The 24,083-nt window shown below is 42.6% G+C and overlaps 1 protein-coding gene across 28 annotated transcripts in view; it reads left to right on the forward strand.

The window, feature by feature from the left end:
• The window catches only part of PPFIBP1 (PPFIA binding protein 1), a 178,575-nt gene that overhangs the window by 105,392 nt on the left and 49,100 nt on the right, over positions 1-24,083 (forward strand). For 7 of the 28 annotated variants that reach the window (XM_065569219.1, XM_008165937.4, XM_008165948.4 and 4 more), the window contains 7 exons: positions 1,794-1,880; positions 8,576-8,689; positions 9,577-9,708; positions 11,642-11,743; positions 19,316-19,408; positions 19,969-20,061; positions 22,471-22,585. In XM_065569219.1, coding sequence (XP_065425291.1) covers positions 1,794-1,880; positions 8,576-8,689; positions 9,577-9,708; positions 11,642-11,743; positions 19,316-19,408; positions 19,969-20,061; positions 22,471-22,585 — 736 coding nt within the window. Of the gene's footprint in view, positions 1-1,793; positions 1,881-8,575; positions 8,690-9,542; positions 9,709-10,616; positions 10,728-11,641; positions 11,804-19,315; positions 19,409-19,968; positions 20,062-22,470; positions 22,586-24,083 lie in introns of those variants that run through there. The other 21 variants (XM_065569248.1, XM_065569270.1, XM_008165957.4 and 18 more) reach the window with 9 other exon arrangements.

Here is a 24,083-nt window from a genome sequence, read left to right on the forward strand (position 1 = left end):
CTTAACCTTTAACTGCTTAATATTTCTAGAATTTTAAACTGAGTGGTCCTCCATTATATTTTGTATGTTGTACTGCAGTTTGCGAGAGTACAACAGGATATCGGATTCTTGGAGTTGCAGGGTTGTTCTGCTGACTCATGCAGATGGTCATTAGACCCAGCTTGGGGAATTTCTTTTAGTATGTATTAAGAAGACAAAAAGAAGGAAAGAAACAGGACCTGATCCAAAGACTACTGAAGTCAGTGGGCGTCTTCGCTGGTTTGTATCAGGCTCCCATGCTTTCCCAAGTGATTTATATGAGGATAGGAAGAATATTTTAAAAATAACTTAATTCTGATATTGTCAAATGCTTTGAAATAATGATGAGCGTGAAAGAACTGTGTGAATTAAATCAATTCTGTTCTCTATTAAGATAGTTTACGTTTTTCTGGTGGAATCATTATGAAAAAGAGGTCTCTCCGATGATTCATTTTCCTGATGTGTTTTCAGTTTCTGGGCTCCTGGGTAGCATCAACATATTTTTTTCTTCTTCAGACTGAGGCAACTTCTTAAAGGAATGTATTCACAATACAAAGTTTTGCTTACACAGTAAAATATGTCTGAGGTTGTGAAGGGATGCTCTGTATTGTGTGTTTTTTTCTAAATTACTCTATGTACCATCATGCAGCATGTTGCTTGTAAGCAATGATAACATTTGAAATAATTCATTTTTTTTTCACCTCAGATGAGATATTTTGTAGCTGTGTTTTTGTTGTTTTTTCACTTGAGAGCTTCCTGAGGTACTCATCTCTTTGCCAATGTGTCTCAGAATGGTACTGGATCATGCAGATATTTTTAAAATGCTGAATGTGCAATAAGTGAATTTGTGCAATTGGGTCACAGAGGACCAATTTCTTCCTTCTCGTCTAAGTCCCCACACGCTCCTTGTGCTGAAAATGTAGTCCTGTGTCTTTTCTTTATATTGTAACCCTTTTAGGCCAGGAAAATGTTAGGAATAAAATCTGTTTTTAAACTGTGCAAATTAACAACACTATATAATTTTTATCCATAATAAATATTTGGATTGGTATCTAAAATCTGGTCTTTTTACAGGCTGCATAATGAATTGAACCTTAAAGCTGAATACATTTAGGTTCTGTCTATTGCTACAGAATTAGAGCCAATGTTTTTTGCTGATTGCTATGTGCTTTAGCTTTAAGGAAATGCTTATTTAATTTTCATATGATAGTTTGCTGAGTCATCTCAAGACCCATATGTAAATCTGTGGTAGAGCTCATCCTTGAATCAAGAGATCACAGGTGATGAGAGTTTGCTTGAGAAAAGTGACAGATGCTATTTTAAATAAATTGAAGAGATGCTAATTTTAAATGAATAAATTCTCTTAAAAAGCTAACAGGAACAGTGCTTTTGGTAGGGTTTTGTAGAGCACAGTCTTTTTATTTTCCTTTATTGCTTCCTCTTATATTAATCAAAGTCTACATGCTGAAAGTGATGCCTAGTGGGCCAAAATCTCTGCTATTGTAACTTGCACTCAGTGGAGTTACAGCAACAGAGAATTTGGGTCTGTGGGGCCAGATCCTTGGTGTAAATCAACATAGCTCCAGTGACCACTGGTTACACCAGGTGAGGATCTAGCCCATCATTTTTATATTTTAAACCTTTTTCTTCAAGTGACCAGCAATATTGCATGTAGCTGGAGTTTGGAGGGTTCAATTATTTTGGAGTTTTATTGATGAAAAATGCTAACAATATGATAGCATATAAGCCACACTTTTTAAAAATTTCTTTTTCAGACTAATGGACATATATCTGGTAATGAAGATGTATATCAAGAAAGGCTAGCGCGTCTGGAAAATGACAAGGAATCTCTTGTTCTGCAAGTAAGTCATTTCCAAACCTAGGTTTTTTTTCCTCTTCTGTGTATAGATTTCAGAGTGGTAGCTGTGTTAGTCTGTATCAGCAAAAACAATGAGGAGTCCTTCCTGCACCTTAAAGACTAACAAATTTATTTGGGCATAAGCTTTCGTGGGCTAGAACCCACTTCATCAGATGCATGGAGTGGAAAATACAGGAGCAGGTATAAATACATGAAAGGGTGGGGGTTGCCTTACCAAGTGTGAGGTCAGTCTAACGAGGTAAATCTATTAACAGCAGGATACCAAGGGAGGAAATATAACTTTTGAAGTGGTAATGAGAGTGGCCCATTACAGACAGTTGACAAGAAGGTGTGAGTAACAGGAGGGAGAAATTAGTATTGGGGGAAATAGGTTTAGGTTTTGTAATGACCCAACCACTCCCAGTCTTTATTTAGGTCTAATCTGATGGTATCCAGTTTGCAAATTTATTCCAGTTCTGCAGCTTCACGTTGGAGTCTGTTTTAGAAGTTTTTGTTGTTGAAGAATTGCCACTTTTAGGTCTGTTACTTAGTGACCAGAGAGATTGAAGTGTTCTCCTACTGGTTTTTGAATATTATGATTCCTGATGTCAGTTTTGTGTCCATTTATTCTTTTGCGTAGAGACTGTCCGGTTTGGCCAATGTACATGGCAGAGGGGCATTGTTGGCACATGATGGCATATATCCCTTTGGTAGATGTGCACGTGAGCGAGCCCCAGATGGTATGACTGATGTGGTTGGGTCCTATGATGGTGTCCCTTGAATAGATATGTGAACAGAGTTGGCACCGGGGTTTGTTGCAGGGTTTAGTTCCTGGCTTGGTGTTTTTGTTGTGTGGTGTGTAGTTGCTGGTATTTGCTTCAGGTTGGGGGGCTGTCTGTAAGCGAGGACTGGCCTGAACCCATGTAGATGTAGAAGTTCTCTACACGAACATTCCACTCAAAGATGGACTACAAGCCATCAGGAATAGCATCCCCGATACCATCATGGCAAACTTGGTGGCTGAACTTTGTGACTTTGTCCTCACCCACAACTCTTTCAGATTTGAGGACAATTTATACCTTCAAGTCAGTAGGACTGCTATGGGTACCCGCATGGCCCCTCAGTATGCCAACATTTTTATGGCTGACTTAGAACAACGCTTCCTCAGCTCTTGTCCCCTTACACCCCTACTCAACTTGCACTACATTGATGACATCATCATCTGGACCCATGGGAAGGAGGCCCTTGAGGAATTCCACCAAGATTTCAACAATTTCCACCCTGCCATCAACCTCAGCCTGGACCAGTCCACACAAGAGGTCCACTTCCTAGACACTACAGTGCTAATAAGCAATGGTCACATAAACACCACCCTATACTGGAAACCTACTGACCGCTATACTTACCTCCAGCTTTCATCCAGACCACATCACATGATCCATTGCTACAGCCAAGCTCTAAGATACAACCGCATTTGCTCCAATCCCTCAGACAGAGACAAACATCTACAGCAGGGGTCGGCAACCTACGGCACACGTGCCAAACTCGGCAAGCGAGACGATTCTGAATGGCACGCAGCCTGCCTGGTGAGAGGAGGAGGAGGAGGGGCTGGAAAGTGCCATGCTGGGGGAAGAAGCAGGGGAGAGGGGAAGCTTGGTCCTGCAGCAGCCAAGTTTCCCTCCTTCCCCGCTTCTTCCCACAGCATGGTGCATTCCGGCCCCTCTGCCCCTCCTCCTCCCTCTCCCTGCCCGCGATGGCCCTAGCGAGGGGGAGGGGGAAGAGCGGCAGCGTGCACACAGCTCCGTAGAGCAGGCAGAGAGAGGTAGGGATGGGCCTGGGGGAAGGGGGTGTAACAGGGCATATCCCTCCCAGCCCCCTGCCATGAGCCGCTCAGGGCAGGGGGCTGGGAGCACCCCCACAAGCCGAGCACCCCAGCCTTCTGCCCTGCACCTCGCCCCACCCCAACACACACCCATTCCTCTGCCCTGAACCCCCCACACACCCAGCCTTCTGCCCTGCACCCCCACATCCCCTCAGCCCTCTGCCCTGACCTCCCCTCAACACCCAGCCTTCTGCCCTGCACCTCCACACCCCCTCAGCCCTCTGTCCTGATCTCGAGTCGCCCTGCTCAGTCCACTGCAGGCCTAGGTGAACAGAACCCCTGGCTGGAAGCGGGCTGAGCAGGCTGGCAGCGTAAGATCAGCATTTTAATTTAATTTTAAATGAAGCTTCTTAAACATTTTGAAAACCTTGTTTACTTTACATATAACAATAGTTTAGTTATATAATATAGACTTATAGAGAGAGACCTTCTAAAAAACGTTAACATGTATTACCGGCACGCAAAACCTTAAATTAAAGAGAATAAATGAAGACTCGGCACACCACTTCTGAAAGGTTGCCTACCCCTGATCTACAGGATCTCTATCAAGCATTCTTAAAACTACAGTACCCACCTGATGAAGTGAAGAAACAGATTGACAGAGTCAGAAGAATACCCAGAAGTCACCTACTACAAGACAGACCCAACAAAGAAAGTAATATAACACCACTAGTCGTCACCTACAGCCCCCAACTAAAACCTCTCCAGCGCATCATCAAGGATCTACAACCGATCCTGAAGGATGATCCCTCGCTCTCGCAGACCTTGGGAGACAGGCCAGTCCTTGCTTACAGACAGCCCCCCCAACCTGAAGCAAATGCCAGCAACAAAAACACCAACCCAGGAACCAAACCCTGCAACAAACCCCGGTGCCAACTCTGTTCACATATCTATTCAAGGGACACCATCATAGGACCTAACCACATCAGCCACACCATCAGGGGCTCGTTCACCTGCACATCTACCAATGTGATATATGCCATCATGTGCCAACAATGCCCCTCTGCCATGTACATTGGCCAAACCGGACAGTCTCTATGCAAAAGAATAAGTGGACACAAATCTGACATCCGGAATCATAACATTCAAAAACCAGGAGGAGAACACATCAAGCTCTCTGGTCACTTAGTAACAGACCTAAAAGTGGCAGTTCTTCTTCAACAAAAAACTTCAAAAACAGACTCCAACGTGAAGCTGCAGAACTGGAATAAATTTGCAAACTGGATACCATCAAATTAGACCTAAATAAAGACTGGGAGTGGTTGGGTCATTACAAAACCGAAACCTAATTTCCCCAATACTAATTTCTCCCTCCTGTTACTCACACCTTCTTGTCAACTGTCTGTAATGGGCCACTCTCATTACCACTTCAAAAGTTATTTTTCCTCCCTTGGTATCCTGCTGTTAATAGATTTATCTCGTTAGACTGACCTCACACTTGGTAAGGCAACCCCCATCCTTTCATGTATTTATACCTACTCCAGTATTTTCCACTCCGTGCATCTGATGAAGTGGGTTCTAGCCCACAAAAGCTTATGCCCAAATAAATTTGTTAGTCTCTAAGGTGCCACAAGGACTCCTCATTGTTTTTGGGTATAGATTGTATGCTTTAAATGACTGAATGAGAAGCTTTGAGTGTTGACCTGCAGTCATGCAACCTTGGGACTGAGAGTTTATTTAATCTTGCTAGTTGAGCTTATTCACGAGGCCTCTATCTTCTCTCATTCATATCCCTCCTTCAGACCCACATCATCTTTGACACCTTAAAGAAAATATACAACTAAGAGATCTGTGTATTTTTATTTACTATTATTTTTTAATTCTTTAGTCAGGAAAGGCTAGGTGGAGTAAATTCTGATGACTCATGTTCTCCTGGTCCTTCTTGTTTTAACTTCTTCCTGTTGTTTTTGTTAACCTCCTTCATTGCATCATGTCTGACAATTGTAAGAGCAGGAATCCTCTCATTTTACCTGTAGTATGATGCAGCTACTATCATGGACATTGTAAAGTAACTAATAATAGCTAAGTAGGATCAGGGCTGCTCAATAGCTGGATGGGCTAGGTTGTCCTACAAAATGAGATTGGTGATACAGCTGAAGATACCTTTGAATCTGATTTGATAGTAAAATAATGATGTAGCATGGTCGTCAAAGGCATTAGTGCTGGTAGACCTGCACATTCCCAGACAAGACTGAAATGAGACCCCAACCAATTGTGAACATTTAAAAATATTTCAGAAAAGGAGGTATAAAAAAGCCCTGTGATCCTGGCTGAATTGCAGCTTTGGAGAATTACTATCTGTCTACCAAAAATCCTGCTGAAATTTCAGCTGGCCAGTGGATTTCTTTTTTCTCCTCCTCACCAAAAGCTCTGAAGGAAATCAATGTCTAGTCTACACTAAATTAGCAGTGAAAAATCCACACCCCTGAGCGAAGTAGTTAAACTGACGTAATCCCCAATGTCCACCCTACCCATTCATCTTGCTACATCTCTGTCGGGGAGGTTCATTACCTATGCCTCCCATCAGCATAAGTAGTGTCGGCAACCTACGGCACGCGTGCCAAACATGGCACGCAAGCCAATTTTGAGTGGCACGCTGCTGCCTGCCGTGGTCTTGGCCCCCAGCCCCACTCAGCCCCACCACTCTCCCCTGCGGGGGCAGGAGGCAGAAGCTTGGTCCTGCGGCAGCCAAGCTTCTCCCCTCCCCTGCTTCTTCCCCCCAGCATGGTGCTTTCCTGCCCCTCCTCCTCTCCTTCCCTGTGCCGATCAGCTGATGGCCCTTGCGAGGGGGAGGGGGACGAGTGGCAGCAGCGTGCTCGCTGCTCCGTAGAGGAGGCAGAGAAGGAGTAGGGACGGGACCTTGGGGAAGGGGGTGGAACAGGGCATATCCCTTCCAGCCCCCTGCCTTGAGCCGCACAGGGCAGGGGGCTGGGAGCACCCCCACAAGCCGAGCACCCCAGCCCTCTGCCCTGACCCCCCCCCACAGCTTTCTGCCCTACACCTCCACACACCCAGCCTTCTGCCCTGAACCTCCCCAGCCCTCTGCTCTGACCCCTGACCTCCCCTCCCCCCAGGTCTGGGGTCCCTGCTGCCAGTCCCTTGCCAGCCGGCATCCCGGCCGCAGGCCCCACTCAGCCTGCTGCCAGCCTAGGTGAACAGAACCCCAGGCTGGCAGCGGGCTGAGCAGGCTGGCAGCGTAAGATCAGCATTTTAATTTAATTTTAAATGAAGCTTCTTAAACATTTTGAAAACCTTGTTTACTTTACATACAACAGTAGTTTAGTTATAGACTTATAGAGAGAAACCTTCTAAAAACGTTAATGTATTACTGGCACGCAAAACCTTAAATTGAAGTGAATAAATGAAGACTTGGTACACCACTTCTGAAAGGTTGCCTACCCCTGGTCTACACTGAAGTGCTACAGTGGTGCCTCTGTAGTGCTGCAGCTGAGCCATTGTAGCATTTCAAGTGTAAACAAGCCCTCAGTAGCTATGAGATACAGGGAAGGTCCTCTCATGGATCAGTAACTGGTTGAAAGACAGGAAACAATGGGTAGGAATAAATGGACAGTTTTCATAGTGGAGAGAGGTAAGCAGTGGGGTCCCCAAGGATCTGTACTGGAACTTGTGCTATTCAACATATTCATTAATTATCTGGAAAAGGGGGTAAACTGTGAAGTGGCAAAGTTTGCAGATGATATAAAATTATTCAAGATAGTTAAGTCCAGAGCAGGCTGGAAGGAGTTAGAGATATCGCAAAACTGGGTGACTAGGTGACAAAATGGCAGATGAAATTCAATGTTGATTAATGCATGTTGGAAAACATAATCCCAATTATGCATATACAATAATGGGTTCTAAATTAGCTGTCACCACCTAAGAAACAGCTCTTGGAGTCGCAATGGATAGTTCTCTGAAAACTTCTGCTCAGTGGTCAGCAGCAATCAAAAAGGCTAATGGCATATTAGGAACTATTAGGAAAGGCATAAAAAATAAAATTTCATATGCCACTCTATAAATCCCATGGTGCACTCATATCTTGAATACTGTGTGCAGTTCTGGTCGTCCCATCTCAAAAAGGATATAATGGAACTGGAAAAGTTTCAGAGAAGGGCAAAAATGATGATCAGGGATCTGGAACGGCTTCCATATGAGGAGAGACTAAAAAGATTAGGGCTGTTCAGCTGAGAAAAGAGACAATTAAGGGGAGATATGATAGAGGTCTATAAAATCATGAATGGTATGGGGGAAAAATGAATAGAGAAGTGTTACTTATCCTTTCACACAATACAAAAAACAGGGGTCACCTGATGAAATTAATAGGTAGCAGGTTTAATACAAACCAAAGGAAGTATTTTTCATATAACAGACAATTAACCTGTGGAACTCGTTGCCATGGGATGTTATGATGGTCAAAATCGTAACTGGGTTCAAAAAAGATAAGTTCATGGAGGATAGGTCCATGAATGTCTGTTAATCAAGATGGACAGGGATGCAACCCCAGGCTCGAGATGAGCCTAAACCTCTGGCTACCAGGAGTGGAAGACAAGGGTGGATCTACTCCATCATTGCCCTGTTCTTTACACTCCCCCTGAAGCTCTGGCATTGGCCATTGTCAGAGACAGGATACATGGTCTGACTCACCATGGCAACTCTAATGTTCCTCCTCAGCACATACAGCATAACTATTGTAGAACACCTCTTATGTGCTTTACCTGCAGAGGTTGCCTCTTATTATTTATTCCTTGTCCTGCAGGGTGATAGGTGCTATATAAATCTGAGGTAGTTATGGATTTTCATATTTCTGTACTCTACAGGTAAGTGTACTTACTGACCAGGTGGAAGCACAAGGAGAAAAGATTCGAGATTTAGAGTTCTGCCTAGAGGAGCACAGGGAGAAGCTGAATGCCACAGAAGAGATGCTGCAGCAGGTATTGCGAGGAAGCCAGAGCAATTTCATTTCTCTCGCTGTACATGCTTAGTAGATTTGTGATGTAGCACTGAATACTGTTCTGTCTGGTTCCGTCAGACTAGTGTGTTTAGGACAAAATTTTGGAACCCATGGTGTCACATGACAAAGTGATAACTTTCTTGTTACAGTCTATTTTATTTGTTAAAATTGTTCTCATTCTGAGTCATGTCAGCCCTATCCCGCACAGTAAGGATCTAGTCCTACTCTCATTGGAGTCCCTGCACTGACTTCTAAGGGTGTTGGATTGAGGCCCTAGGTAGGATGGGTGTTATTTCTTAGCTCTAATTTATTGTAACTCTACTTGCTGCCCTCGGCAACTGCGACAACCGGCAAGTTTGTAGGGGCAGCTCTTCCTGGGTCTGGCAGCAATCTCCCCACTACCCATGATCCTGGCTGCATCCAAGTTAACTGCATCCGACCCACAGCCACCAATTGTTAAAGGATCATCTCTCTCAATAGCTGCTGAGTGGCAGAATTGGCAGACCTAGAGCAAATTGACTTGCACAGGACCTGGGGATGTCCATTATTCACGTCCTTTTCCTAATGGGGTGCAATTGGGCATTCCAGGGGGGAAAAATCCCTGGATAAACTAAGCTTAGAAGTTGTCCTGATTGGAGAGACAGGCAGCACACAAGATAGGCATCCAGTTAACCAGGTTAACTATGGCTGGTATCCTTTGGCCTGATAGATTGGAGGAGGAGTCCTACCTTTCTATCCAAGAGGCCTCCAGATGCAGGAAGGCCACTTTCCTGCTCTCTCTTTCTTGGGGCCTATCTTAATGTGGTGCTAAGCATGTAATTTTTCCTCCTCAGAAGAATAACTCTGTTCCTCTTCATCTTGAATCAGGAACTTCTGAGTAGAACATCCCTTGAAACTCAGAAATTGAACCTTATGGCAGAAATTTCCAATTTGAAGCTAAAGCTAACTGCTGTAGAGAAGGACCGATTAGACTACGAAGACAGATACGGGGAGACAGAGGTTAGTAAAGCAGATGAACTGATCCTCAGAGCTTCATGTGGTTTTAAGTTACCTGAAACTTTCTCTGTTTTATAAAAATAACTTTCCAAATTCAAGTCATTTTGAGTCAGAAAGAAATGGGATTTAAGATGGACTGGCTCATGGGGGCAATGAACAGGTACATTGCCTTGCTGTGTTCCAAACTAGCAGGTCACACTCTTTTAGAGCGAGGCTCATGTACGTCACGGCAGATATTCAAGCATGCTCTTGTAATGAAAGACTTTGCACTCATGTTCGGTGAGAGCCAGACAACATCTCTGAGAGTTTTTAAATATCACTCATTTGACAAGTCAGAGTGTAAATCCTGTCCCTATTGAAGTCAATGGGAGTTTTGCCATTGACTTCAGTGGGGCCAGCTTTTCACCCAGAGTCTGAGATGTGTCTCAGATGTCCAAAATGCCAGCAGATATTCACTTAGGACTGGATTCTGCCAGACTCTTAAATGGGTGCACAGGGATGGGAGGCAGGGGGAGATGAATATACAGAGCCCTCCCGCCAATGAATAGCTTGAACCAGCGGCAGGCAGAATTGCAATCCATGGCTCAGCTTCCTCTGGTTGCACATGGGCTCAGAAGTGGCTACTTAAAAATGAGTATGCTGCCTCTGTGTTCCAGAGAGCTGTTGGCCTTGTCGTCACTGCAAAATCTGTACCATTTTTGAACACAGAATGCCCCCCAGAGCTCCCAGTAGGGGGCGGGGAGGGGCCAGCCCTGCACTTCCCTCTAGACTAACACAATCAAGCCCATAATGAGCCCAACAAATGTGTGTTTTAATTTCTTCTTGGAAGATGGAGCTCTCTGGTGAGGTTCGCCAGCAGGTAAGCCATTCAGTGTGCGGCTTGGTATGCACAGTACACATTCACTTTTCTTGTTTTAATTTTTAAAATGATTCTTTTACGGTGGCTTTCTGTTACAAGTCTCAAACTGGCCAGCCCAGTTCCGCGTGGTAACAGCGAGGGTGAATTGAGCCACCATGTAGAGGTGAGCTAAGCCAGGCCAACAATCTTCCGGTGGCTGCACAAGTTATTGCAGTTCACTTTAAGCTTTGATTTTATAAAGAGAAACTTTAAGTTTCTTACTCTTAATGTTGCAAAGGTAGGATTCCAAATGTGAATGAATCTGTGGAAAGAAAGAATCAATCATGTCATTCTGGGAGGAATGACCAGCCCCATTAACTTCAATAGTGCGCTGAGGCTGAAGGCTAATGATGATAATGTAAATGTCAACATTCATCATTTTAGCAAAGACATCTAGCTGCTGTGGAGCTGAGCAGAGCTTGCTTTAAGTTCTATTGCCTTTTCCCTGCAGTCTGATCCCAGTTTTATATGAATGATTGCTATTGCCTAAAAGCAGCGAACCTTACCAGTTCAGACAAGTGCCATACATACCAGTGCTGTAGAAATAAGCTCTCCACCTGGCACAGGCAGATTGAATTCTTCTTGGTATTGGTAATGCTGTGGTGGGTCAGTCAAGTTATAATTGGCTGGTTCTTGGAACTCCCGCAACTTGTAGTGTTCTTTACTCACCCCCGTGACAGTAAAATATGAAATTCTTTCCTTACGTAGAAAACACAAAAGATACAATGTGATCTGATCCTTACAAACTAAAGACCTCACTGGGCAGTAAACACATCAGTATGAATGGCAAACATTTTTTGGGGAGGCAACATTTGACCCAAATGATCACAGTAAACACACATTGCTGAAACTGAATTCTGCTGTGGCTCTGCTTGGAAGAGTCACTTGGTTTCTTAAATAAGTTTTCCGAAACAGGTAACACAAGTGGTTGACCGTTCAGTGCTTTTGCTTTACTCTCTTTTTTGTCTTTATATTTTGATTACAATTTTTTCCAATCTTTCCTGTCATTCCCTTCTTTCGTTTCCCTCTGCACTGCAGTCACTCCATAACGTAATAGCAGAACTCAGACAACAGATGGAGAAAGTGGAGGTGGAACTAGCACTGTTCCAGGAAAAGAGGTTACAGTATGGGGATCAAGAGGTGACTTTTCCACGCCATGCACTGCAACTGTAGACTCTGTGCAAAAGGCTTACCTGCATGGTAGCTATTAATACCAATATTTCTCTTAAATACCTCCGAATATGCCTAATCATGGTCTTTTATGGGGATACAAGATGCTGTAATAAAATAACATTCAACTTAAATTGCATTTAAATGCAATTATTAATGATGATGATTAAGAATAATATAGTTTTATTTGCAGGACATCTGTGCCAGAACTAATAAACTATTACTAAAATGTGGCTTGCTTTTTTTTTTTTTTAAAAAGGCAACATAGCTGCTTGCTTTATTACAGAACTTACTAGTTCTATGAGCTGGCCCTTCATGGCAGTAAAGCCTTGCTGACCACTCTGCATATCTGTGCTTTATAGTTTTGGGGAGTTAGAATTTTCAAAAGTGCTCATTGTTGACCTAACTCTACCCCCACTGAAGTCAATAGTCAGTTGATTTCAATGAGGCCAATGCTGAGTGCTTTGAAAATCCTGCCCTTGAGCTTCTTGTGCCATTCATGGGCACAAAATCACCAAAACCAAACAGAGAATCTTCATATCCAGAAGAAAGCACAATGAGCAAAAATGTCCTGAGCCCTCCAGAGAAGATAGTTGATCACTCCCAAGTACAAAACAGACTTGATTACTGATTGAGTTAAATAATTGACTCCCACACAGCCATCCCATTTTTGTTTAAATATCCTACTATTGCTTCTTGTTGAACTGGAAGTCAGTTTACGCTGTTCACTGCTTCTCTTTAAAATGAATACCTCCTATTATTCTTTTTGCATAATTTCCTTTGTCAATTAAATCTTTGTCTCCTAGAGTGGCTCTGTTCAGTGTTCTCAAATACAGTAGCTTTTCAAGGTTTATGATATATAATTAATTTCAGTAATTAATTTAAATTATAAATTTAAATAAGTAATTATAAATCAGTACTGATTTATTTTTTTCTATATTAAATAATCCCAATTGTGTCACTCTGTTCTCTAGTAACGTCTCCATTTAATTCTCTCTCTATCATCTTTTTGTGCGGTGCTCTGTCCAGCTTGACTGTATCATTCTTGAAGATGGCCAAAACTGGACACTTTGGTCCAAATGTGGTGTTATGGATAACTAGGTAAACATACCTCGTGGTACTTGAAATCTTCCAAATGGGAGGAAGTTTTATTTAGGGAGGAGTGTTTACAGCCAGACGTGACACTCTACAGAGCCATAACTTGAAGTTAAAACTGTCCTCCCTTCAGGGTTCAAACAGCACCACACTCCTCTGTGGGGTGAATCTCTGACATAGGTGTTGGAACTGGGGGAGAAAGGGTGCTGTCGCACCCCCTGGCTTGAAGTGGTTTCCATCATGTACAGGGTTTACAGTTTGGTTGAATGGCTCTCAGCACCCCCACTATACAAATTGTTCCAGCACCCCTGATCTCTGAGTGGTGCAATGTCACCGATGGTTGCAGTTTGCATCCCCCAATGCCAGCAGGGGGAAATGAGTCCCATAGCCTAAAAATGTCCTGAATGTGCCCCAGCAGCTACCCATTCCCATTACTCATGCTAGGAGCATGATTATTGTGAGTGGGGGACGGAATGGTGGGGGGCTGTGAAAAGACAAGAGGCTACATGTTGAACAACCCTCACGCTGCAACATCTGAGGCCTGCCATGGAAAGTTCTCCATAGGCCAGTGCAAGGAAAAGCTGTGGAGTATGAACTGCATAGGTTTTTGGGGGAGCCAAATATTGGAACAGAACAGCTGCACTTTGTCTTTTCTGGACATGTATGTACACCTAACCCAAGCTATCTTTTTAACCCTTTTGTGTGTGTGTGTTTTCAGAGGAGAGGTTAAATACAAGTTGAGCAGGTTCCACAAAAAAAGTCTCATATTGGTGTTTCACTTTTCACTCCAGGCTTGATCCAAAGTCCATTGAATTAATCATACACTTGTTGATCTCAGTGGGCGTTTGATCAGGGCCTAATGATGATATTGTGGTTTTACATCACCATATCTGAAGAGCCAGGTGAATTTGGTGCAGATGTGGCAAGCACTATCACCAGTTCCCAGAAGTAATCTGACCGTGGACTGTTACGCTGATTTGTATTAGAGTAGCTCTTAGAGGCCTCCATCAGCATTGGGGCCCCAGTGTACTAGCACCTTGTAAGCAATAGTCCATGCACTGAAAAGTTTATAATCTAAATCAATAAAATAGACAAAGGGTGGGGGAAAGGACAACACAAGCAGTTGTTGAGGGAACTGAAGCACGAACAGATGGACTGGGATTTTCAAAGGAGCCTGAGGAAGTTAGGTACTATTGAAAATCCAAGTCTGAATGACTTGCCCAAGGTCAGACAGTAAGTCAGTGGTGGAGCTGCAGATTGAATCTATATTGCCTGAAAAGGGGGAACAGAGCTAAGGAGTGCAAAGAGCAGGATTGTGGCTGCCCACTGTGTAGATGCATAACAGGGCTGTGGGGGCTGCTTGTTCCCCCTCTCCCTCCCCGGCCCATCTGTGCAGGGTTGTGGTCTGGCCCATGTGTGCTGATGGCAAAGATTTTATATAAACCTACTTCTCTGCCTTGGGAAACTGACAAAAGAATGTAATTTGGAGTATAATCTCGTATACAACACTCTTCGGCAGGAAATGAATTGTAAAATTTTCTTCTGCAAAACATATTGGTGATATTTTTGTTTTTGAAATGTGGTCATAGATGTTCTTTAATTCTTTTTGTCCCTTTGCAATAGCTGTCTAATATTTTTAATGACGATGGTTATAAATTAGACCGCACCGAAATGTGTAGGAAGAACTTGATAGAATAAATAAGAAGGCATGGTTCCTGCCCTGAAGAGTTTACAATCTAATATTAGACATGACACAGAAAGACAGAATAGCTAACCATAGGGGATGGGTTGAGAAAATGCTTGGCTTATAGTAATATTACTTAGTGAGATTGTGTGCACATCTTAACAGTTCTATTAAAGTTCTTTTTTTTTTTTCATTAAATTAATTTGTAGGAAGAAATTTTTTAAAGGGATTTTGAATAAGGATTGGATGGATTTCTTTTCTGGTATTTTCAGTCTCAAACAGTTTGTGATAAAGTTCTAAGAAATAACCTCATCAATTACAGATACACAAAATTAATTGCCAGTTGTTTTGAAGTCAAACATCTAGCAACAATAACAAATGCAAATCTATTTTGATAAAAGCAATACACAAATCTAAGGCCAGAGGTGCAGGGATTTGATTGAAATCTTAAACATTTTTCATGAGCAAGGTACAGTTCAGTGTATTTAATTGTGTATGTTTATAAGAAGACTGACATGCTCTATCAGGTCCCACTTCATCCCTAAGTTGATGATCGGTAAGGAAGTGCCAGGTGGAGTCAAGTTATAAAGTTGTACACTAGCATAGTGATCATTAACAGACTCTTAATGATCTCTCTCTTTTAATTAACTTTCTAGTTCCGGTAGCTTAACTTGGATGGGGTGTAGCTATATACTCTGACCTTCAAGTCAACTGTAAATTTTTGTAGTAGACGGAGAAGAGCTGTTTTATGTGGCAAGTTTTATAGATTATTTTCCATTCCTTGTTTAATCATTTTAACCACAAAAACATATTTTCTTCCCTTCCTCTTCCCACCGGTTCAGAGTTGCAGCTTCTTCAGTTCTGTTTGCGATTCACTATTGACATTTGCAATTTTAAATGGTCTGAGCTTTCTTAATTGATCCAGTACTGTTGTCAAGGGCATTAATTTGTGTCTCTGTAAGGAGATATTCCCCTGCATTCACACCAGATCTGTTTTGCAGAGTGCATACTCCAAAGACACATGCATCAACTGCTTCAAAGTGCCAGGGAGCGCCACATCTGTATTAAACTATACACCAATTGCTAACTAAAACTAGAGGGCAAGAAATGGTGAAAGTCGATAGAATGGGGAGATGGCTGGTCTGCCTGTGACGTTCTGCTCCTTGTTCCTGTTGTTACTGTATCTCAATTCAGGGGAGCAACCCAGTCCCTCAGAAGTCACAGTAATACCCCAGTTCCAACAATGACCTGCTGGCTGATACTGGACTAGAAGTACCACTAAGCTTCCCAGAGAGCATGGGTGCTTCTGTAAGACTCCTCAGTCCTGGATAATAAGCCTGATTCCCGTTTGGCAGGAGGATGGCTTGTTCTACCATCTTCCGAATGAAGTAAGGTTAAAGGCTAGAGCTCCCAGAACCCAGTGAATGACACAGTCAGGAACCTCATTTAACCCCTACTGCCAGAAGTACCCACTGACCAACAGAAATAGTTTAAATTAAGTTGCAGTCATGGTTCAGGATAATAAACATTGACTAAATTTCCCAACCCCGCCCTACCCTTTTTCTGTAAGATTTATCTGCCTCCTGCTTCTTGTCTGATCTTGGTTAAGAAATCAAAATATTGCTACGTGATCTTCAGATTCATTGAGTATCTAGCACAGCATAACCAGTAAACTAGCTAAAAGGCAGGTAGGTGGAGAACATCTGGAACAGGGGCTGGAAGGTAAGTCATTCCAGCTACCCATAAATATCCTTTAATGGAATTGTTGGGTTGCTTGTCCCATAAGAAGGGTGCCTGTCATTGGCTGGCATGGATGAAATTAGACTGCAGCACCTTATATAGAAACTGGTAAAACTGAGCACCATGCTAAAATAAATAAATAAATAAATGCTGTTGTCTGGGGCTTGAAAGTTGTTAAACTAGGAGGTTTTAGTCATTTTTCCATCCTCCTGTGCCTGTTTTCCAGGACTCATAAAAAAGCTAATATATTTTTCTTGAGTGTTTTTCAGGTGAAACAGCATTACAATTGCTGCAGTGCATTTGAAGAATGCACTTTTAGCCAAAATATAATACTGGTCTGGGGATCAGGGTGTAAACCTCAGATTAACAAAACAGACATGATAAATAAAAAACTAGCCAGAGGCTTCTTTCAGACCTCATCACTCAGGTAAATGTTTTCCCCTGCCAAACAGCAAGTTCAATATACCTGTTGTTACTTTCCAGCACACCATGCCTTGTTCACTTTCATGGAGAGACATTCTGCCCAGTGGTGAATGTTCTGTGTTAAAGAAGCTGAGGGTTCCAAACACACATGCTGCTTGGTTCAGCTACCTGATGATGTTTACATAATCTAGTACAGTTCCTTCCCCTGTGCTCCGCAAAAACACATACAAAGGATGTAATACTCGTATTTATAATGAGTGACGGGAAATCCTCAAAAGGTTTGACAGCTCAGTTTGGAAGTTTATCTGAGAGGAAGGATAGTCTAGTGGAAAAGGCACTGGACACTTGGGTTCAGTTCCTGGCTCTGCAATAGGCTTCCTGTTTGACCTTGGGCAAATCACTTAATCTGTCTCTGCCCCAGTGTAAAATGGGGATGTTAATAATCATCAGTAAGGCTAAGATTTTGTCATGGATATTTTTAGTTAAAGTCACGGCCAGGTCACGGGCAATAAAAGAAAAATGAATGGAAGCCTGTGACCTGGCCGTGGCCTTTACTAGCAATATCCATGACAAAATGGGGAGCCATTGGGCAGATGTGGGGGCGGGAGCTCTGGGGCCCCCCACCACCTTTGGGGGCTTGGAGGTCCAGGGTTCCCCTCTGCCTGTGGCTGGGAGCTGCGGGGTCCCCCACTGTCCAAGGCAGAGAGGACCTGGAGGGAGGGGGGTCAGGCTCGGCCAGGAACTGCGGGGTCCTCCCTGTGGTGGCTTGGAGCCCACCACGGAAACCCTACTGCCGGGGGGGCCGGAGCGACAGGGATTCCCCTGCCGCCCACTGGGGCTGGGAGCAGTGGGGGGCCCCCCTGCTGCCTGTAGCAGTGGGGAGTTGGAGCAGCAGGAGTCCCCCTGCCGCCCACTGTTGCTGTGAGCTGCCGGGGTCCCACCTGCCGCCTCTGGGGGTGGGGAGCTTGAGCTCTGGGGGCCCCCCCTTGCCGCCCAGGGGGCCCCCTGCCACGCACAGGAGCTGGAGCTGTGGGGGCTCCCCACCACCCACTGGGGCTGGGAGCTGCGGGGCTCCTGCCCGTGGGGGTGGGGAGCTTGAGCTCCGGGGGTCCCCCCGCCACCTGCGGCTTCCACGACCTCTGTGTCAAAATCGTAGCGTTAATCATCAACATACTTCTTTGCATCTCGATTGAAACACTGTCAACCTTGGGTTTAGTCTCATCTCTTTTGCAAAGAGTTCTACAGCTGGTATTCCACTGCTCAGAATGCTCTACCCCTCCTAATGTTAGAATGTTGAAACTTGCTTGTCCGTTGCTGCATCACTTTGGGTGAAGTGTAGCTGCTGTGGAAAGGTCAGGAAGGGCAAGGAAGTCTTTGCAGAAGTCAGATCCCAATCCATTAGGGTTAGGATTGTGAGCCTGCTTCGGAAGCAAAAGGGGAGTCAGTGGAGTTCACAAAGCACACACATGACAGCATTCACAGCAGCGTTTGTTGCTTATGAGGAATGCAGCTCTGTGCTGCACAAATTTCAGCTCTGTGCTGCACAAAAGCTGGTTGCTTTTGGTGGCAGTTGCATTCACGGCCTGGTAGAGTATGTTGCAATACCATCTAACTTAATGTGACCAAAAATATGGAACACTATGAATAATATCCCATTCATTTCAGTGACAATATAGGTACAAAAATTGATAATAGGATGTCATCTGCTGGGACTACATGCACAAATAAGGTGAGCATAATTTGGGTTCACATTGTGTCATCTTTTCTCACTGCTCTCCAATAATAGGTCTATTTGGTCTTGTTGTGTAGTCTTGGTTAAATGTAACTTGCTTATATAGTCCCTTTATGAAGGCAATGTTTGATTTTGTATAACCGGAGGGTTTTTATTCTGGGTGACTACTATTTTACCATTTGTATTTTAGAGAGAGGACCAGAAACAAGACCTAATGTCATAGGAATATTGAAGAGTTACTGGGACAGAGTCTCCATTTCCTTGTCATTCACAACTGTGCAAAATGGGTGTCAAATGCTGCCAAATCAGGCCAGTAGCACTTTACATGCACATGCTACTCACTTTGCACAGGTATAAATGACTACACGAGGTGGAGGATCAGGCTGCTATTTTACTTAAAAGTTGATAAATCAGCTGATTGTTGCCGGCATGCATTAATTTGGTGCTTTGAGGAGGAAACCTGGAAATCCATGGGTCTGATTCTCAGTTGCATGAAGGTCTCTTTATGCTGCTCTGGAAATATAAAGGTGCTGGGGGAGTGGGGACGGGGGAGCAGTGGACATAGGGAGCACACCAGCCACTCAAAGCTACCTTTTCCACTCCTGCTTCCCTCCTGCATTCAATGCAGGAATGTAGGAACTTGGAATTGGAGCCCATGGATGGTCCACCGAGCTCTGAATTGCTTGAATATTTGTCCTGACCTAATTTTGAACTTTGAAGTGTCTGTATGCACAATGTGTGTGGGTTTTGTTTTGTTTTGTTTTTGGTATTGATTTGTTTTTACTTTCCCACTGATGTGTTGTTGCTGAGCTGTTGTTCTGTTTTGTTTATTGAATTTCTCTGTTTTTTCTTTTTTCCTTTCACTCAGGGTTTGATGCAGGAAATCAATGAATTACGGTTAAGAGTGGGAGAGATGGATAATGAAAGACTTCAGTACGAGAAGAAGCTTAAATCCACCAAAGTAAGTTACACTGAGGAAAAGAGAGGGGACATGGGCATAAGCTGCAAATTTTGGAACTGTATCTGGTTTTCAAACATCCTGAAGTCTTGGGAATTTGCAGATCAAGGGCTTTTGTGATGCTCATTTAAAAAAACAGACAGGGGCCATATACAAATTTCATATCAGGTTCTGATTTCAAACCTCAACACACAAGTTCAGGAGAGTTCAGATCAGAGCCACAGGTTCAGCCCCATTTCTGAGAGGCACTGTTGCTTTAGTTAACTAGCTGCAAGCAGCAATTTTTGTATTTAAATTCTGTTTAGATATTTGTATGCGTGTGGATCAGAGAACATCATTTGTAATGAAAAAGGCGTGGACCATGGGTAGGATGAAAACTGAGCATTATTTTCTTTTAAATGGGCTGTACGTTATCCACGTTTACCCCGAAGAGAAAGCAGTAACCTGAGCAATTCTAGCATGCCATTTCTCTAAGTATCTAACTCTGTTGTGAATTCTGTTAGCTATCTAGCCTTGTTTCTTTCCTATCATTTGTTTTCTCTCACTCCTGTCTCTGTTACCAGTCTTTAATGGCCAAACTTTCTAGCATGAAAATCAAAGTGGGTCAGATGCAGTATGAAAAGCAGCGGATGGAGCAAAAATGCCAGATATTAAAGGTGTAGTAGATTGTGGGTAATATTGGGCCTGTTTTGAATCCTTTCTGCACCACTGCTTTGTGGTCTGTGCTTGCATCTTGCTGTCATGCTGTCTGTGTTCTTTATTGATTACTTTCTGTTGACATGCAGTGTGCTCTTTCCACTAGAAACTAAACCTTGTGAAGTGAGATGTTCCTAACAAATTGTTTTTAGGGCATAAATAGGACTTTAGAGGGATTTCAGTAGTGCACAGGGCTTGGGTGGTTTACCCACAACTTCATTTCTAATTTAAAGTATCCCCCTTTACAGGGGTAATTTTCACTCCTTCAGCTTGCATTCATTATTCAGAAAAAGCTCTGTGTGTGTGTGTCTCTCTCTCTCTCTCTCTCTCTCTCTCTCTCTCTCACACACACACACACACACACACACACACACACACACACACACACACACACACACACACACACACACACACACACACACACACACATTTCTTACCAAAGACTTGTTAATGTATTTTTAAACAAGAAAATAATTGTTGTCATACATCAACTTCCTCAAATATTATGAACATAATAAATTAACAGACCATATGTTGAGTTAATTGGGGAAAGTACCCTGCATCAGAAACTGAATGCAACTCCAATTTAAATCTCAATTACTGTACTAAAAACTCTTAAAAAGAACAGGAGTACTTGTGGCACCTTAGAGACTAACAAATGTATTTGAGCATAAGCTTTCGTGGGCTACAGCCCACTTCTTCGAATGCATAGAATGGAGTCCGTTGTATGCATCCGAAGAAGTGGGCTGTAGCCCACGAAAGCTTATGCTCAAATAAATTTGTTATTCTCTAAGGTGCCACAAGTACTCCTGTTCTTTTTGCGGATACAGACTAACACGGCTGCTACTCTGAAACCTAAAAACTCTTAAAGATTCTAAGATAGGGACACATTTGTGGAAGAATGTAGGGCCCAAACCTGCGTGCCCTGTACAACTAGACCTCCCACGCTGAAATCAGTACGAGTTTGGAGTGTCTGGGGAATGCAAAATCAAGCCTTTTTTTCTGGAACCATTGGCATCATTAGTGAAGCTCAGGAAGGTATTTAAATCCAAATGTTACGTTTTAGCGTATCCGTTTCAGGGTTTAATAGAAACATTTCGAGTTTTGTTTTTAAAAAGAAAGTTGAGCAAATGCCATTTTATAATGATCAAATATGCTTCCACAAAGGGTAAAATCTTATTCCAGCTATTCCCATGAGGAATCCCAGTGAGGCCAAAGGGACATGTTGTTCAGGTGAGCAGAATTTGGCCCAACGTTTGGAAACAAAACTTCATGCTGGGTCAGTGTGTATGGGGGCAGATACAGTTCAGAAGCATTTATCTGACCCCAAGCACCATCTATGCGTTCAGTCTTCCAGTGAAATGGGACCCATATCCAAGCCACCCTCTTTGATTTTGGTGTACAAAACCAAATCACTGCCGAGGTGTTGCAATAGCAAACCCAGCTAAAGTGTAAGTTATAGGTGAACTAACCTGTGTAGGTGCAGTGAACAGATCCTATGTTGTCAGAATGGAAAGTGAGCTTAGATGGAATATCTAGTCCATGAGGTTTGGTTTGGTTTCCTTATTTAGACCCTTACTGCCTGTGACTTATTTTCTTTCATTTTGTCTGAATTGCTTTTCAGAGTGTTTTGCTTTTTTATATATTATGATTGATTTTTCTATCATAGTCAGTTGTGCGTATTGATAAAACTGTTCATGGCCTGTTTTGAGACCACGCTCTATTTAAAGAGCAATCAACATCTGTTAGCCTTCAAACCCATTCAGTAAGCATGCACATCCCCCGTGTGTTCAGATACTATGTGATAAAATAGTAGGCCCAAAATATAGCACGAGTCAGTTATTATGCAACTCTGTTTCACTTTCAGCACTTCGAACCTACAAAGTGCTGTGAAAGTGCCGTGAAGCATTTAGCTTCATTCCCTTTAATTTTACTATTTACGCGTGCTAAAAAGAAATACCCCTTTTCCCCCCAATGCTACTTTTAATTCAGACCAAAACAAAATCATCATACATTGAAATTGGTGATGGGACTTCCATGGAAAATGTGGTCTGAATCCAAACTATTTCCAAGTTTGGGGCTGTTTTGACCTAGGGGAAGGGTCTGTCCTGTTATAGAGATAGCAGCTTTGCTGCAAAAGTTGAGATTCAAAGTTCTGGGGACAGATTCTCAGCTGACGTTATTATTTCAATGGGCCCATAACAGTTTGCACCAGATGAGGCTCTTCTCCTTGAGCTTCTTAGGTGTGAAATTTCAGTTGGGAACCATCTCTAACGTAAATAGTAAAAAAAATATATATATATTTAAAAATCCTCTTCAAAACTTAAACTTTGTTCTTCTTATGGATAAATGATTATGTATCTGTACAGGATGAACTGGCATCTTTGAAAGAGAAATTGGAACAGAAGGAAACAGAAGTAAGAAAGTTACAAGAAAAATTGGTGTGCAAGATGAAAGGAGAAGAAGTTGAAATAACGGACAGAGGTAAGAACAAAGGAGGCTCTCGGTTAAGTAGAGGTTTCTAGAGGTCTCTCTTGCACAGTTGTAGTTATGCCTTACCTGTTTTAAATAATTGTTTCTGTCAATTGTTTATAAGGGAAACATTGTTTTAAAACCTCAGTTTTGTTACACATTTTGCCAGCATGTTTATTCCTTTTAACATATTCTGCGAGTATTCACAAAGCAATCATAAAACCTACAATAATAGGTTGTTGATTTGCTTTAAAATAAGGTGACCAAGTGTTTACAACTCTGAGGCCCTGTCTACACTAGAAAGGGTTTGCTGGGAATACCCCAGAACCCCATAGACAAAGCTTGTAACTGCAAAAGTATAGTTTACTGCTCTAATGGAGTAAGTTACACTAGCAAAAGGACTTTTTGTATAACTGCGTCTATGTTGGGACTTGGCATAGCTAAGTCGGTTAGAGGTAAAGGAAGAAAAGCACTCCCCTGATCAATAGACCAGTGCTGATAGGGTTGCCAGCTCTGACCGAAGCTGTTCCAGATTGCCCCCTCCCGCCTCCCCCCCCCCCCCAAACATGACGTAATGTCATTTTCTTAAAATATCCTATTCAAATCTCCTGCATTGCTTTCAGTAGTCACTGGGAGATCAATGCCAATTCCAGGAGACTGCCAATCCTGGAGAGTTGGCAACTCTGGGTGCTGACAAAAATTTTAAGTGTAGAGCAGGCCTAATTGGGTGAAATTCAGAATGTGCACAAGGCCTACATACACTACTTGGAAGTCCCATTTAAACCCTATCGGAATCCTACTTAAACCTGAATTTTCACGGAGAATTTTCATTGTGGTCAACATTTTCCAGTTTCTCAGTGAAAAACTGGAAACCCAAACCTTTTAAAGAAAATTTTTAAAAATCGGTTATGGGAGTTTTCTCAAAAGGTTATGGGATTTTAAAAAGATTTTTTTTCTTCAAAATTCGCCACAAAAAATAGACATTTTCTGACCAGCTCTCGCTTTACTTCTTAGCAACATACACCTGCTGTAGTCCGTTTTAAGATTATTGAGATTCCATTATTTTTGTAAAATATGCTTCATTACATTTGCTAGACTAGTGTAAAGTATTATTTTACTAAAAATAAATAAAAATAACTGGACTTCAGTTGCCAAAATGAATGTATAAAATACATTGTGTGCATTATCCTTGCAATTTTTGTTTGTTCACTTACTAATTTACTAATGTTTATTTTTATTGCATTTATTACTCATATAGAGCTTTTTGCTGGAAGGTGTCAAGCATCCTCAACTTCCACGCTCCCTTTGACTTATGGTTCTGAGCCATAATTTGCAAAGTTCAGTTGCACACAGGGGTCTCCCATTCATTACTGTGAATGAACCAAGTTTCTGTTGTGTTTGGAAAACATTAAAGAATGCCCTTTTTGCAATAAATGCAGTTGAAATATTTGCAGAGTATCTGCATGTTTGCAGATTTATGCTTACCTGAGCAATCATATTCTGTTATCTA

The sequence above is a fragment of the Chrysemys picta genome, chromosome 1 (assembly GCF_011386835.1).
Source record: "Chrysemys picta bellii isolate R12L10 chromosome 1, ASM1138683v2, whole genome shotgun sequence".
Taxonomy (NCBI): domain Eukaryota; kingdom Metazoa; phylum Chordata; order Testudines; family Emydidae; genus Chrysemys; species Chrysemys picta.